Here is a 17,353-nt window from a genome sequence, read left to right as displayed (position 1 = left end):
AACTCTGGCCCTTGGGGTTTGTAATTCTAAACTTATCCACTTTCACAAAAATATAATACATGCATTTTTAATCGAAAAATTATTATCCCTTTCATAGAGTATTAAGTAATAAGGGCATAATTTGAATATTTTTACTAACTATATTTTGGACACAACACTTATTTTTCCTTGAACTGGTCAGATGAAATTGAATAATTACTTTTTGTTGCACAAATTTTTACAGGGAAAGTGATATGCTTTATCCTATAAGAAATATTAGGAGATATAATGAAGACAACATAAATAACTAGATTCTTTTCAATGATCATCTGTAAACTACAAAGCATGTCTGACATGTTATTAACATACAATATGAGCAGCAAGGGTGCCAGTACACTTCTCTGTGACATGCCTACAGTTACCTCTACTACTGTTGATTGCTCTCTGCCCAAGATAAGCTGTTGCTTCTTCTTTACCCAGAAATTATCAATCTGCTCACAAATTTTGTGAGGTACCCCATATGACTGCACTTTTGATAATAGCTATTTGTGAGGTAGTGGGTGAAATGCTTCTCAATAGTCAAGATATGCTGCATCCATGTCATTTCTTGGATCCATGGCTTCCTGGTTTTGTATAACTGATAAAACACACACACACACTTATCTTTGCAGTGGTATTAGACTCAAACTGGGGTAGTCCTTCTAGCTTCTCCTCTGTCAAGAAACATTTGAGAAAGGAGTTCAGTCTTTCTGCTTTTGCTCTGCTATCCTTAATTTTGGTTGCTTTGTCATCAATGAGTATCTGTACACTAATTTTGATGCCACTGAAAGCCTGCGTGTAAGACCAGAATTTCTTTTGATTTTCTGAGACAACTATCAATAAGACTTTGCTATAATAAAACACTGGAAACTCCAGATAAGAATATCAACAAAGAAGGAAAAGACAGATCACTACTTACCATAAAGACAACATATTAAGTTGCAGAGAGGCACAATTAAAAGATACTTACACATAAGCTTTCAGCCACAGCTTCCTTCAGAAAAAGAAAGAGAAAGACACATCAATCATTCACACAAGCAAGAGCATCTCATGCATGCATGATCGCCAAATTTGGCAGCTTGGCATTCCAGTTCGAGCTGCCGAAATTCATGGTCATGTGGGTTTGAGGTGTGCTTGCTTGAGTGAATCTATGGTGTGTGTTTTTCTTTCTTTTTTTTTATGAAGGCTGCACCCAATAGTTTATCTGTATGTGTCTTTTAGTTGTGCCTGTGTGCAACTCTGCCATGTAGCCATTGAAAGCTTCATACATTGTCATTTTGACAGCCAAACACATTATATTCAGTATCTCTATATTTATAGTCCTATACTTTGTGCGTCTATTGTACATTAGTTACTATTTCATCAGAAGTTTATTTACAGTAGCTGTATACCATGGAGAGCCTTTCTCAAAATTAACTGATCTACTAGCTAGATATGAAACAAGTGCTTGGTCAACTACTCTTTTAAACTTAAGCCACAGTTCATTGTCTTCTTGTGTTCAATTCACTTCATGTTGCCTCTCAATGTGTCTATTCTGACATGTCATTCTGATAGTGATAAAGATAACAGAGGGCCCCCTTGTTAGATACAAGTAATGGCATGCAAGTATCATTGTTGCAGGTAACATAAATGAACAAATACATAAAATATGTATGAACATGATACATTAGAATTTTCTTGTAAAGGAATGAAGTATGAAAGAGTGATGATTTGTAAGTGCCCATACCAGAAGATATCAGGAAATCATCTTTCTCCGTGACTTTCACTCCTGAAACTTCTGTTGTATGGCTTGTTAGTGTGCGACTCAGACGGCCACTATGCATATCAAAAATATATATTTTGCCATCAGAGCCACCTACTACAGCTCGGCAATTATCTTGAGCCAAGCAAACAGACCGAATCTGAAAAAAAAAGAAGACTAATAAAATGTTGCAGTAATGCAGAAATTATACAATCCATAGAAAAAAAGGCCGAGATGATTATTAAAAAAAAAGGTTTTACTGAAAAGTTGTAATTTACTTCTGTTGCATAGCAAGAAAAATTATATGACCAGGATAAAATTAATTGTAATAGTGACACAAAGCTACAAGAAAGAAGATGATAGTGAAGATGTCGTATTTTTACGTGTTCCTTGTGGTAAATAGCTCTTTTGTAGCTTCTAACTTATTACATAATTTTTGTCAACATATTTTATTCAAACATTTGGTAGAATGATGATATCAACATGGCTACAAAAATATAGTACTATATTTCTGAGCAGCATTTGTAATTTCTTATCTTTACACAATTTCTATAAGCAAAATATAATGTCAACAGAGATTCATAATTCTGTATAATGTACTTGAAAAAAAACTGAACATTTTCTTTTTAGCTTGGGATTTTTTTTTCTTCAAATATCATAACACTTGAAAATGACACTGTTCTGAATGGTACAGTACAGACTGGCCAGAGTGGCCATGCGGTTCTAGGCGCTACAGTTTGGAGCCGAGCGACCGCTACAGTCGCAGGTTCGAATCCTGCCTCGGGCATGGATGTGTGTGATGTCCTTAGGTTAGTTATGTTTAATTAGTTCTAAGTTCTAGGCAACTGATAACCTCAGAAGTTAAGTCACATAGTCCTCAGAGCCATTTTTGGTACAATACAAATCTAGAAACGTGCAACATAATATCATCTCTAAGCAGACTTTGAATACTACAGGGAACTTAAGTGGCACGAATTTTCTTGTTAATTATAAATAGTACTGTATTAGTACTGCAACTCACCCACCTCTGCCTTATGCCCTCGAAGGCAGTGTATCTCCGTTCCAGTAGCAAGAGAACGGAGGTACAGTTGGTTGTCTTCACATGCAGCAACAAGGAATACAGAATCCAGTGACACATCCAGGAATGTGACAGGTGATGCTAAGCTTATGGAGTTGAGCAAATTGAAGTTCTCTAATGACCACAGACAAACAGTTGAGTCTGAGGAACCTGGAAGCAAAAAAAGCATCTCTTAAACTTTGAAGCATAAAGAAATCAAAATGTTTGATATGATAAACCATCACTGTTTGCGATTTGAATGCTTGAGTTACTTTTGTTGTCTAGTGAATGATTTCCAAAACAGTTTCGGTTAGCTGTGACAGAGAAAATGTTGATACAAACTGTAAACTTTTGAACAAACTATCACACTATATATGAATGACTTATCTGAGAAGTAGAAAGAAAGTTTGGAGAAGGAAGTGGGGGAGATAGATAGATAGAGACAGGTAACTTTATATCATTGTAATTAATAAACCTGAAACATAATATTAAAATTATATTTTTTATAATATCACTTTAAAATAGAAGTTTCAACCAATAATAAAACTAATCACAATGTCCACGTTCACCAAGTGTCTCAATAACTTGAACAGCAGAAATATAGAACATACAAACTGAATCCTGAGGCTTTTGGTGTCATATGTCCTTCTTCATTATCTAAAGCAGACATTAGACTACTGGAAACAGGAGATAAGAGAATGAGATATTTATTCAGGTTGGGGAATTTTAATTTTAATTTTGTGATAACACTGGAATACACATAATCTTTCTTAGCTGCCATGTAGGCCACCATTTCTGAATAATAATACTGCATAACAAAGTAAAGCCTCTGATACAACAAGAAAAATCTGGGTTCTTGAAACATTTGGATCGTCCTTGCCTTGACCTGTAATTTTCACCTTCAGAGATTGCAATCCTCTCCAACATGTACTTGGCTTTTGGCATCCACACATTCTTTATTCATACTAGTCTTTTTGCCTTTTCCATTTTATGACATACTGTCATCAAATCTCCTTTTCTCTGCAAATTTTTATTTCCTTTTTCAGTATTTTCTTTCCCTAGTAACTTCTCAAAATTCATATCTCCACAGCTCATCCCCTTTTCTTTTCTTTTCTTTTCTTTGTAACTGTTTTTGCATTAACTGGTTACCCAGACTGATTAAGTTTCCTATGTGTCTGAGAGGGAAAGTTTACAGTTTTGAAAACTCTATTTAGTTTATGAAATGAACTTCAACCTTGTTTTTCTTCTATTTATTTCTTTTCCTGTCAATTCAGTCATTGTATCCAGATGTTCACAAAAAAATCATGAATTGGTTCCATAACTTCACAGTTAATTTGTATTGTTTTCTTTTAGAGCTGTGATGAATTCTGAAAAACTGAATGCTCTATTACTGCATCACCACAACTGAGGATATTGCAGTCAAACTTGCATCACAGACCACACAGCAACGGTCAACAATTTATGTGACCAGCAGTGAGCTGATTTCATGTCATATTTGCTCGCATATATTGTGATGCATGCAGTGCTTTCAAAACAGTGTGAAAACTGATGACAATGAGCTACAACATAACATCAGTACCCATTTATTTTGATTTTCTGTTGTGTGTGATACTGAAAGAACAAGTTTAAATTAGTACCAGTGTCAATTACTTTGTGTATTGTATTGTTCTTAGTGTAGACAGAGAAATAAAAGTATAGACCAAATTTTAAATATAATTCAATTTCTTTGAAATAACAATATTTTGTGCATAGTTTCCAGGGTTCAACCAAATCAGATGTGCACACTTGCCTCGTCAAATTCATCACTTACCAGTAGCATTTTACAGACTCAGGTGGACTTAGCCCACCAAAAATAATCACTTATTATTTATTTTTTTCAGTCACAGCGGAATCTTTACAACACTCAAAAAATTCATCAGTCCCACTGAAGTGGAAAGAAATGATATGTAGCTCACTATCTGTTCACAATTGACACTCATCCCCCAGGTGCCACTGTATGAGGATTCTCATCCTGTAAGAAGTCCATGAGTGTATACCAGTTTCCTATGCTGGACATAGCAGAGTCGACTTTTGCAGATATTTGAGTAGCAAATATTAAGACAGCAGTAAACAACTCACAACCAGGAATTTTGGTGGAAATGTATAGCTATAATTTGCCCTTTTGACCCTTCCTTCTTCCTATTTCTTGCACTTGTCCTGCAGAAGGGAACTAAGTATACACGACCAAAGCATATGGGAATTCTCCCAGCAGCATATCCTGTGCTCCCATAATTCCCTCTGCGTAAACCTCTGCTAGTCCGTTTCCCACTGCCTCACCTTACCTTTACCCTTCTTTCTTCTGTCCACAACAATCCTTCCCTGATCATTTTCTTTATGTGTGTTCCAACAGTGTACGTCTATTAAAAAACATATTGAAGATTTTCCACCTTGGCTGTTTTTCATACGTATTCACTTTATTCTGTTTCACACTACTAGCCATTTTAAACTTAACAGACCGTTTTCACGTGCAGCAGCTGTTGATGTGTTATACAATTATCCTGTCATTAAGTGACAGATATAACTGATTAGACAGTGAGCACATAATGTGCGAGCATCTGAATTAAAACCAGAAACATTACTGCGTGCAATAACGGTCATCTTCATAACTAATGCCACATTATAGGACACTACATGTGCTTGCTTTCATTGTTAGACACCAACTGTCTGCAACACTGCATTCCTTCCCCACCAGACAGTGTACTGCCTTCTCCCATAACTCTTCCCTCCAACCCCCCCTCCCCCCCCCCAAAAAAATCATGAGAGAACTTTCCCTTTCTTTCTCCCCTCTTTCTTCCATCCCTCTTCATCTCCACCTCCCTTTCCTTTCCTCCCTCCCCCTCTCTCTATGCTTTACATGCTCTAAACTCTGAACTCCTTGTGCCTATCTATTACTCTGCTATCCCTCCTTTCCTACCACCTCTCCAACTGCATCTGCCCAGGAAACTACGTTTGATGCTTGATAATCAGTCTTGCCTAGTGTTAACTGTCTTCTATTACATGTTTCTGTGTGCCACATGCAGATCCTTTACCGGTACATGGTTGCCTTTCCCTTATTTTATGTATGAAATCTGAATGGTCTTGATTTGGTCTAATCTGTACTGCTGTCATCACTGTTCCAGTGGTTTCTGTTTAGGTTATTATCATCTTCCTTCAACATCAGAATATGGCTGTACATTCAGGCTACTTGAGTGCATTTGGAAAATAAATAGCTGAAGAATAACAAAGCTCCTACATGCTGCAGCTACAAAAAGAAGTGATTTTCTTTGTTCTTTTGATAGCTGGGTGAACTATATATTTTACTGGAATCTGAACATGACTGACTCCTTGAAGAATTTGGTGCATCTGAGCCAGAGGGAGTATATTCTAAAACTTACCAGTTGACATTTTAAGTGTATAGACAAAAGAAATTCATTGCCTTTCTCCATCATTTAATAAAATAACAGCAAGAGCATAAGCTACTTTCTACAGATCTGTTTATTGCTTTTAACTGTTTGCAAAATGAAAACAAAGATTTTCTGGATTTCAGTCTGTGGTTGACGGAAGCACTGAAAAAATTTTTTCTCGATAATTATTGGATAGTAGATACTGGAGAAGAAACAACTGTGGTAAGTAGCATCAAACACTGTCATTTTCCTCATATTTATTCATTAATATTTTAAAGGCTAATACCTTGTGATTGCAACCACTCTCTTCTGACATAGCTGTTCATTTCAATTCCATGTAATTGTCACATCCTATCCACTTCTCGATGTCTTCCATATACTTTATCCTAGGCCACCTTACTCTTTTCTTTCCCAGCACTTTCTCTTCAAGAATACTAAGTCGTCATGCCTGATGATATGTCCTGACTTTTATTTTTTGCTTATCCATTTCCTTTAATGAACTTCTCTCTTTGTTGACTTCTCTCAAGAATTTCAGGTCAGATTTTCTTTCTATCCAGCTCATTATCTACACTTACACCTATACTCTGCAAACCACTGTGAAGTGCATGGCCACTGTACCAGTTATTAGGGTTTTTTCCTGTTCCAATCACATATTGAGTGTGGGAAGGAAGACTGTTGAAATGCCTCTCCATATGCTGTAATCAATCTTGTCCTCATGATCCCTAAGGGAGTGATATGTAGAGGGTTGCAGTATATTCCTAGAGCCCTCATTCAATGCCAGTTCTTGGAACTTTGTAAGTAGGCTTTCTCAGGATAGGCAAACAGACCCATAACCATTTGTGTTGCTCTTCCCCGTATGCGTTCAGTGTCCCCACACACTTGAAGAATATTGCAGAAGAGGTCACAAGAGTGATGTTTTGAGCAATCCGCTTTGTAGATTGACTGCATTTTCCCATTATTCTACCAATAAACTGAAGTCTATCACCTGCTTTACCCATACTGAATATATGTGATCATTCCATTTCTTATCCCTACATCTTGAGCAAGCAGTAAAGGAAACAATAGAAAATTTCAGAGTAGGAATTAAAATCCATGGAGAAGAAATAAAAACTTTGAGGTTCGCCAATGACGTAATTCCGTCAGAGACAGCAAAGGACTTGGAAGAGCAGTTGAACGGAATGGACAGTGTCTTGAAAGGAGGGTACAAGATGAACATCAACAAAAGCAAAACGAGGATAATGGAATGTAGTCGAATTAAGTCAGGTGATGCTGAGGGAATTAGATTAAGAAATGAGACACTTAATGTTATATCCTAGCCAGTAATGCCAACCGAGCCCGCTGCCAAAAAGGTTGGCAGCATCAAAGTCCGGACGCCGTCCGCATAAGCAGCGCCAGCGATACAGGAAATCGCCGCAAGTCTGCGCGCGCCACCGCTGGCTTCTGGCTCCTTAAGCGCTGGAGTCGCGAGCGCTAGGACAGTTCTGTACTCGCGGCTCAGTTGTATACTCGCCACCGAATTGTGTACTTGTTAGTCAGTTGTGTGTTCATCGCAGCAGAGTTGTTGTTTGTCGTCAGCCGACGCTGACCTAGCCGCACCGACTCGAACTAGACAGATTTCTGTAGACCATGTTCACCACTGTGTTCTGTATCGTCGTTAATAAAGATAAGTACCGACTTTCATTTAATCCGAGTGTTTGGGTTTTCATCTTTCTGTTCACTGTTCCAGCGGACCGGTCGGCCCGCTATTAAAAGTGTGGCGGTGACTTCGTAGGCCGTTTCTACAGCGAAGTGTTGTCGCTACGAAGGCCGTCACAAAACTGGCGACGAGGACTTCCGAACTCGTGTTCAGGGCTGGTTCAACTTGTTTCTTGAGATAGAATTTTGGGGGCTTGTTTAATTTGTGTTCACTATGTCTGCCGGATTACAACAGTTAATCTTGTTACAAATTCAGCAAATACAAAGTCTGGTGGAAGCAATCGCCAAACAAGCGGCTAATCCACCACCACACAAGGAACAAGCACAGGTAGCACCGCCTTTTCGTGCTTTTGAGGCATCACGAGAAGAATGGCAAGAATATTTCGCGCAGTTGCAGGCGCACATGTCAGTCTACAAAATCACAGGTAATGAGCGGCAGCTTTATTTAATTTCCACTGCAGGCGTGGAAGTCTATAGACTACTTTGTAAGTTGTTCCCGGAATCCAAGCCAGAAGCTTTAGACTATGACGTTGTTGTTAACAAGCTTGCTGAGTATTTCGAGTCGCGAGTTCATGTGGCAGCAGCCAGATTCAAGTTCTTCAGATTAAAGAAACTGCCACATCAATCTAATAAACAGTGGTTAACAGATTTACGGGGCCTCACCCGTCAGTGCCGATTTTTGTTCTCTCGGTTATTTTCGTGAATATCATCTTTTACTTTTACATTGATTGCCTTTAAATATTCTTTGTTTAAAGGGAGAGTATTTTTTTGTTTAGGTTGCTTAAGTATTCTAATTAAAAATGTTGTTTTGTAATTGTGTGTGTGGAGCTTCCTACAGTGATGTCATGTTACGAGACGCTATTACTCAAAACATTGCAGATTCTCGTATTCGTGCTGCTATCTTAAAGTTGCCTGACCCGTCATTAGAGACTGTGATGAACATCATTGAAGCCCAAGATACTTTTGACTATGCTGAGTGTGAGTTAGATCAGCCATGTATTTCTCAAATTGCCTGTGCTAAGCAAGTTATGTCACGCCCGCGGCCCCACCGGCAGAGTCAGACTGTAAACACTAGCCGGCCGCGTCATGTTAAACACATTCGTCAGCCGCGTGTGCAAAATGATAGAATTAAGTCTTGCCCTAAGTGTGTTCTTGCTCATCCTCGTGAACGTTGCCCGTTAAGAAACGCGGTTTGTCACTTTTGTCAAAGGAAAGGACACATCCAGACTGTTTGTTTGCGTAAACGCAAGAACAATTCTAGTGCTGCCCAGCCCATGGATATTCATGTTCTTCAAAGCCAGCCCGCCCAGAAGGTCGCGTTTAAAGACTCTTCCACGGTTCGTGTGGGTAATAAACTTGTTCGCAATCAGCCACCCACCCAGCCCTCTGCTATGCGACCCAAGCGTAATTCAAACGCTGTAAAAAGTAATGTACAGACTGCAAGTGAAGCGGGAGTTGTTGTTCCACCCGCCCAACCCACGAGTTGTCGTAAGCAGCGAACACGCGCTAAACGCGCTGATTTTGTGTCTTCCGCCTCCGCTGCACCGATCCAGAGACAGTGTAATAAACTATTTGTGAAGCTACGCATCCAGGATAAGACCTTCAATTTTCAATTAGACACTGGTGCGTCTGTGACTCTCATAAATAGTGCTACGTATGCGGCTATCGGCCGCCCTAAACTTTCAGCGGCAAAACATTCTTTGGCTACTTATAGTGGAGAACAAATTCCTGTGTTAGGTGTATGTAGCGTGCCAGCCACATTCCGTGGCAATACAAAAACAGTTTCATTCACAGTGCTCCGCGCTACAGACAGTGTAAACATTTTCGGATTAGACTGTTTTGACTTGTTTGGCCTGTCTATCCAAGACAATGTGTTGCAACTTAATTCTGTTGTTGTTCCTCAAGACAGCATAACCGATTTGTGTAACCGATACAGTGACATATTTAAAGACGAACTCGGTTGTGCTGCGAACTTTGCCGCTCATATTACGTTAAAAGATAATGCTCAGCCTCGATTTTTTCGTGCTCGTCCAGTGCCTCACGCCCTCTGGGCACCTGTAGAAGATGAACTTCGTCGTTGGCAAAACAACGGTGTTATTCAACCCGTTTCAGCGAGCCAGTGGGCTTCTCCCTTAGTTATTATAAAGAAACCGTCTGGCAAGTTACGTTTGTGTGCTGATTTTAAGTCGACAGTTAATCCTCAGACTGTCATTGATTCTTTTCCTTTACCTAGACCGGACGAGCTGATGGATAAGTTAGGGGAAGCTCGTTTCTTTTCCAAAATTGATCTCCGTGAAGCATATTTGCAATTGCCCCTCGACGAGCAATCACAACAGTATTTTGTCATAAACACGTCGTTGGGGTTGTTCCGTTTTCTGCGTTTGCCTTTTGGTTGTGCGTCAGCTCCAGCTGTTTTTCAGCGTTTTTTGTCACAACTTCTGGCTAATGTGCCATCGTGTTGCAACTATTTAGACGATATTGTTGTGTCCGGTCGGACGCCAGCTGAACATTTCCGTAATTTGGAGTGTTTGTTTACATTGTTGTCTCAGGCAGGCCTACGTTGCAACATCGATAAATGTTCATTTTTCCTTACGGAGTTGGAGTATCTGGGACATGTTATTAATGCTCAAGGCATTCATCCCTCCCAGTCACATTTAGCAGCTATTCGTGATTTGCCCGCCCCTCGCAATCTGCATGAATTGCAAGCAGTTCTTGGCAAATTGACATATTATATTAGGTTTATACCTAATGCATCACAGATTGCTGCACCGTTGCATCGTCTCCGCCGTAAGAATGTTCCGTTTGTGTGGTCAGCTGATTGCCAATCAGCCTTTCAGCAGCTTAAAGAGGCTTTATTGAATGATCGTTGTCTGGTCCATTACGACCCTAACAAGCCTCTGGTGTTAGCTTGTGATGCCTCTCCTTCCGGCCTCGGTGCTGTGTTGTCGCACCGAGTCGGTAACACCGAACGTCCTATTGCGTTCGCATCTAAATTGCTAAACAAAGCTCAGTGTAATTATAGCCAATTGGACAAGGAAGCGTTGGCTATTGTGTTCGGTGTCACAAAATTCCATCACTACCTCTATGGTAGACCATTCTATTTAGTAACAGATCACAAGCCCCTGACGTCACTGTTTCATCCGTCTAAACCAGTGCCTCAGCGGACAGCTCAGAGACTACAACGTTGGGCTCTTTTGTTATCACAATACCAGTATGAGATAATGTATCGCCCTACAGCTCAGCATGCAAACGCTGACGCGCTTTCTCGATTGCCGATTGCTGCGGATGAGGTCTTCAATTCCTCTGACGACTCTTGCCATCAGATTGACGCCGATGAGCATCAATCCCTCCGGGATTTTCCGATTGATTATCGTCAGGTGGCACGTGAGACAGCTACGGATCCTCATCTGAGTTTACTATTACGTTTTGTTCAAAGTGGTTCGCCGTCCAAGGCAAAGGACATATCGGATCCTGTGGTTCGTCGCTATTATCCGCAACATCATCTGTTGTCTGTTTCGCACGGAGTTTTGCTGTTACGCACCGAGAATGACCAGCTTCATGTAGTGGTTCCCCAAGTGCTCCAATCCAAGGTCCTCGACTTGTTGCATCAAGGTCATTGGGGAGTGGTCCGCACCAAGCAGCTTGCCCGCCGTCATTGTACATGGATCGGCATTGATAAGCAGATTACGCAGATGTCTACAGATTGTTCGACGTGTGCCGAACACCAAGCTGCTCCGCCTCAACGCTATTTTGAGTGGGCACGCCCTGCCGGTCCCTGGCAGCGAGTACATATTGATTTCGCTGGTCCATATTGGAATTCTCGTTGGCTCATCGTGATAGATGCATTTAGTAATTTTCCGTTTGTTGTGCCCATGCAGTCTACAACGTCTGCACAAACTATAAAGGCGTTGACTTCAATTTTTTGTATTGAGGGTCTTCCAGAAGTTTTAGTGTCTGACAATGGTCCACAATTTACCTCTGCTGAATTTGAAGGTTTTTGTTCTGCCAATGGCATTCGCCGTGTTCTTACTCCGCCGTTCCACCCTCAATCGAATGGTGCAGCAGAACGTTTTGTACGCACATTCAAGGATCATATGGACCGCCTTCGTGCTACGCACTCTCGTCAGCAGGCCCTCATCACGTTTCTGTCGTCGTACCGGACCACGCCACGCGACAGCCCTTCGCCTGCGGAGCCTCTCCACGGCCGTCGTCATCGCACCCTACTACGGTTGTTGCACCCCCCGGATCGACCCGCCGCTTCTGAGCATCGCACGCATTTTCAGCGCAACGACGCCGTTTTTTTCAGAGTTTATCACGGTCGCCGTCGTTGGGAACGTGGTACCGTGATAAGTGTCCAGGGTCGCGGTTTTTATACTGTTCAAGGTGCTACTGGGGTGCACAGGAGGCATCAGAACCAGTTGCGCCGCGCTGGCCGCCCGGATTCTGCCGCTCGTTCTTTGTCCACAGATTTGGTCCGCGGCGGATTCCAGCCGCGCCTTCCGACTTTGCTGCCGCCCCCAGGGCAGCAGCAGCAGCCGTCGCCGCTACCACGCCGACAGCCCGTCCCGTTGATGCCTCCCGCGCAGCTTCATGCGGGAGCACCCCAGGTGGTCGCTCCGGCGCCTGCGGTCCCTCTTCAGTCGCCACCGCCTTCGGAGCTGATGGACGTCGACCCCTCAGCCAGGCCGCCTTCCCAAGCGGTGGCTGTGCAGCCTGTACTGCAGCCGCTTTCCTTGGGCACCCCCAAGGAGTCTGACACCGCAGCGCCTTGTCCGGCGACCACTCAGCAGCCGTCGACGCAGCGTCAGGAGACGCTGCCTCTCTTCGTGGGTCCCGACGCCCCGTCGCATCCAGTACCAGAAGCTGCGCCCGTGGTCACAGGCGTGCACCCTGACCTCGGTTTTCAGTCGGTGTTTCCCGAGGCCCCGCGCAGCCAAAGCTGGGGTGCGGACCGGGGACTGCCACCGACAACAGTCTCCGCCCCGGTCTCTTCTGCTACGTCTGCGGCCAGACCCCTCCCCCGCCGTCGACGCTCGCCACGTCATTATTCAACGACGGTGCGGCAATTTGGGGGGGAGGAGTGTTATATCCTAGCCAGTAATGCCAACCAAGCCCGCTGCCAAAAAGGTTGGCAGCATCAAAGTCCGGACGCCGTCCGCATAAGCAGCGCCAGCGATACAGGAAATCGCCGCAAGTCTGCGCGCGCCACCGCTGGCTTCTGGCTTCTTAAGCGCTGGAGTCGCGAGCGCTAGGACAGTTCTGTACTCACGGCTCAGTTGTATACTCGCCACCGAATTATGTACTTGCTAGTCAGTTGTGTGTTCATCGCAGCAGAGTTGTTGTTTGTCGTCAGCCGACGCTGACCTAGCCGCACCGACTCGAACTAGACAGATTTCTGTAGACCATGTTCACCACTGTGTTCTGTATCGTCGTTAATAAAGATAAGTACCGACTTTCATTTAATCCGAGTGTTTGGGTTTTCATCTTTCTGTTCACTGTTCCAGCGGACCGGTCGGCCCGCTATTAAAAGTGTGGCGATGACTTCGTAGGCCGTTTCTACAGCGAAGTGTTGTCACTACGAAGGCCATCACAAAGCTTAAAGTAGTAAAGGAGTTTTGTTATCTGGGGAGCAAAATAACTGATGATGGTCAAAGTAGAGAAGATATAAAATGTAGACTGGCAATGGCAAGGAAAGTGTTTCTGAAGGAGAGAAATTTGTTAACATCAAGTATTGACTTAAGTGTCAGGAAGTCATTTCCGAAAGTGTTTGTATGGAGTGTAGCCATGCATGGAAGTGAAACGTGGATGATAAATAGTTTAGACAAGAAGAGAATAGAAGCTTTCGAAATGTGGTGCTACAGAAGAATGCTGAAGATTAGATGGGTAGATCACATAATTAATGAGGAGGTATTGAATAGAATTGGGGAGAAGAGGAGTTTGTGGCACAACTTGACTAGAAGAAGGGATCGGTTGGTAGGACGTGTTCTGAGGAATAAAGGGATCACCAGTTTAGTACTGGAGGGCAGCATGGAGGGTAAAAATCGTAGAGTGAGACCAAGAGATGAATACACTAAGCAGATTCAGAAGGATGTAGGCTGCAGTAGGTACTGGGAGATGAAGAAGCTTGCACAGGATAGAGTAGCATGGAGAGCTGCATCAGACCAGTCTCAGGACTGAAGACCACAACAACAACAACATCCATACAAAGTGTTACATGCTGTTATTTGCAGAAGTTGTCCAATTACAACTGTGACTCATTGATATCATAGTCATAGGAGACTACATTTTTTTCATTTTGTGAAGTGCACAAGTTTACATTTCTGAATATTTAAAGAAAGTTATCAATCTTTGCACCACTTTGATAAAAATCTGACTGAATATTTTTGCAGCTTCTTTCAGATAGTACTTCACTACAGATAACTGCATCTGCAAAAAGTCTGAGGTTACTATTAATATTGTCTGATATGGCAGCCACTGACACCTTCATGCATTACTCTCTCGAGAGCCTAACATGTTTCATTCGCCATCTCTCTATAAATAGCTCCATGCTTTGTTTTGCACCTATTACACACTAGTCTTATTTCTTTTGAAGTTTCTTTACTGTCAGTGTATACCATGGACAGTCAGTCCCATTACGAAATGTTTTATTGGGTAGACATCTATCCAGTGCATGGTCAACTATTCTTTTAAACTTGAGCCACATTTCCTCTACATGCTCTGTCCCTGTGGTGAAAGTTTCAAATTCCTCATTGAGATATGCCACTATTGCTTTTTTTATCTAGTTTACTGAACATACATATCTTTCCACTTGTTTTAGTTGTCTTCTGTGTTTTGGTAATCATTGCTGCCCCAGCCACATCATGGTCACTGATACCAGTTTCAATGTGGACATTATCAAACAGATCAGGTCTATTTATTGCCATTAGATCTAATATATTTCCTTTATGAGTGAGGTTCCAAACTATATGTTCTAGGTAGTTTCATAGAATGCATTTAATAATGTTTCACAGGATGTCTTGTCACACCTGCCATTAACAAAACTTTCAGTGGTGTTAACTCAATTCCTTTCCAGTTCAGCCAAAGTCCAACTTTCACTTCCATAGAGTGGTGTACTCCATAGAAAGGATTTTATGAAATCTGTATTCATATGTGTACTGGTTTAAATGTTTTTCTCTGTCATGAATTCCTGCTTTGCATTGGCTCATGCACTTTGTAATCTGTGAATCCATGTCTTATGCAATTAAAATTAATGAGTAATTAGGTTGTAATGTTTAGACTTCTTTTTCTTTCCTTGAAACACCCAATTTGGTAACTTTCTAATGATGTTTGCACTTGGTCTCTCATTTCAGAATGTTTTACAGTGGAGTCACAGGCAAAATGAGTTTTAATTGACTTTTTGCTGTCCTCAAAGTCAACTTCTGTATAACAAAAATTTTCAGGTTCCCACAGGGTCGAAATAACCTGTCTCATAGAACACCAGAATATTATTTAAACATTTTTCTTCTTCCTCCCCACTGTAGATATTAAAATCACATTCACCAACTATTTGTACCCATCCATTCAAATTTCATGCATTATCAGTTTATATATAATACAACAGCATCATGTACGTACACTGATGAGCCAAAACATTATGACCACCTGCTTAATAGCTTGTTTGTCTTTCGAATGAAATACATAATTGTTTCTGCATATCAGGGATCCAAAAATTTTTACATAAATAATGCGCTGCTGATGCACATATGCAGTGATGGTGCCTTATAGTGAACCAGATGAGTTCCATAGGATATACATCAGGCAAATTCTTCCACTGAGACATCACAGTGAGTTCTTTATAATGTTCCTCAAACCACTGTAGCACAGTTCTGGTTCTGAGACATGGACAATTATACTGCTGTAAGATGACATCGTGGTTGCATGCATCAAGCATGAAGGTATGCAGGTGGTTTGCAACTGTCAGTATGTCTTCAATTACTACCACAGGTCTCATGCAAGTGCAAGAGAATGTCTCCCGCAGCATAGTACTGCTCCCACCATCCTACATCAGTTGCACATTTCAAGCCACTGTTCACCTCGTTGATGGTGTCTGTGGAGATGACCATCGACCTAGTATTGCAAAAATGTGATTCACCCAAAGAGCTGATATGTTTCCATCAATCAACAGTTGAATCCCAATGGTCCCATGCCCACTGCAATCATAACTGATGATGTTGTTGGATCAACATGTGGACACATAAGAGTGGTCTGCTGTGAAGCTCCACATTCAACAGTATGCAGTGAACACTGTGCTCTGAAACATTAGTGTGTGCACCAGCATTGTGCTCTTTCAGCAGAGATGCCACAGAGCAGACAAGACTCCAGACCCCACGCTCTGTGAAGAGTCATGGACATCCAACCATTTAGCACCTAGTGGTAGTTTTACTGTCTTTCCATCTCTTTCTGTTGATGCTGACAACAGTAGCATGCAGACACATTCAATCAGCTTGCCATTTTCAAGATACTCATTCGCAGGCTGTATGTAATAATAATCTGGCGTTTGTCAAAGTCACTTACATGAATGGATTTTTCCCATTTGCAACCCATATCTTCACTGAGGTGATACCTCCACCTGTGTCTTCTCCACTTACATACCTTTGTTACTGCATCAAGTGCCCACATTGTCACCATGTGACATCCAAAGTCGCGGTGGGCAGTGGTCATAATACTTTGTCTAATCTATGTACAGCTATGTTCACCTCTCCTGCTGCTCATTTAGCAGCACCTATAAATGAAGACTTTTCTGAGATTTCTGTTCATGTTTACAGTGTGAGAAAATAAAGTACAGCACTTATAACATGAATGGCGCTGTACCTTATGTGGATGAATGAATTTTTCAAAAGTTCTGACAGTGACTGTGACAACACTCAGCTCTGTTAGGTAATAAGTATGCTTGACAAAGGTTATCACAGATCACTACAAAACATCACCCTTCTAAAGCTGACTTGTGAGAGTTCCTGTATGTTTGAGCAGTTTAAACTCTGATTGGGATCCATTGTCATCACTGTTTATTAATTTGCTCATTTTCCATTCCAAAATTGCCGGCCGTATTGGCCGTGCACTTCTAGGCGCTGCAGTCTGGAACCGCGAGACCGCTACGGTCGCAGGTTCGAATCCTGCCTCGGGCATGGATGTGTGTGATGTCCTTAGGTTAGTTAGGTTTAAGTAGTTCTAAGTAGTTATGACCTCGGAAGTTGAGTCCCATAGTGCTCAGAGCCATTTGAACCATTTGAACCATTCCAAAATTAAGATGTGATGAATTTAGTGTGTCTTAATTCACACTTACTATTATTATATAAACATTTCCTGTGTTAATTATTCATTTTCTTGTGCTTTCCATGCTTATTTCATTGGATAACTTTTTCTGTTTCACCCTCTGCAAGA

The 17,353-nt window shown here is 41.7% G+C and overlaps 1 protein-coding gene across 1 annotated transcript in view; it reads right to left on the bottom strand.

Annotated features, from left to right (window-relative positions):
• The window catches only part of LOC126204368 (protein qui-1-like), a 396,210-nt gene that overhangs the window by 186,781 nt on the left and 192,076 nt on the right, over positions 1–17,353 (bottom strand). The window contains exons 12-13 of the mRNA XM_049938742.1: positions 2,785–2,987; positions 1,745–1,919 (exon numbers count right to left, since the gene is read on the bottom strand). Coding sequence (XP_049794699.1) covers positions 1,745–1,919; positions 2,785–2,987 — 378 coding nt within the window. The remainder of the gene's footprint in view (positions 1–1,744; positions 1,920–2,784; positions 2,988–17,353) is intronic.

Source organism: Schistocerca nitens, chromosome 9 (assembly GCF_023898315.1).
Source record: "Schistocerca nitens isolate TAMUIC-IGC-003100 chromosome 9, iqSchNite1.1, whole genome shotgun sequence".
NCBI classification, from domain to species: Eukaryota; Metazoa; Arthropoda; class Insecta; order Orthoptera; family Acrididae; genus Schistocerca; species Schistocerca nitens.
This window is presented reverse-complemented; position numbering and strand designations above follow the sequence as displayed.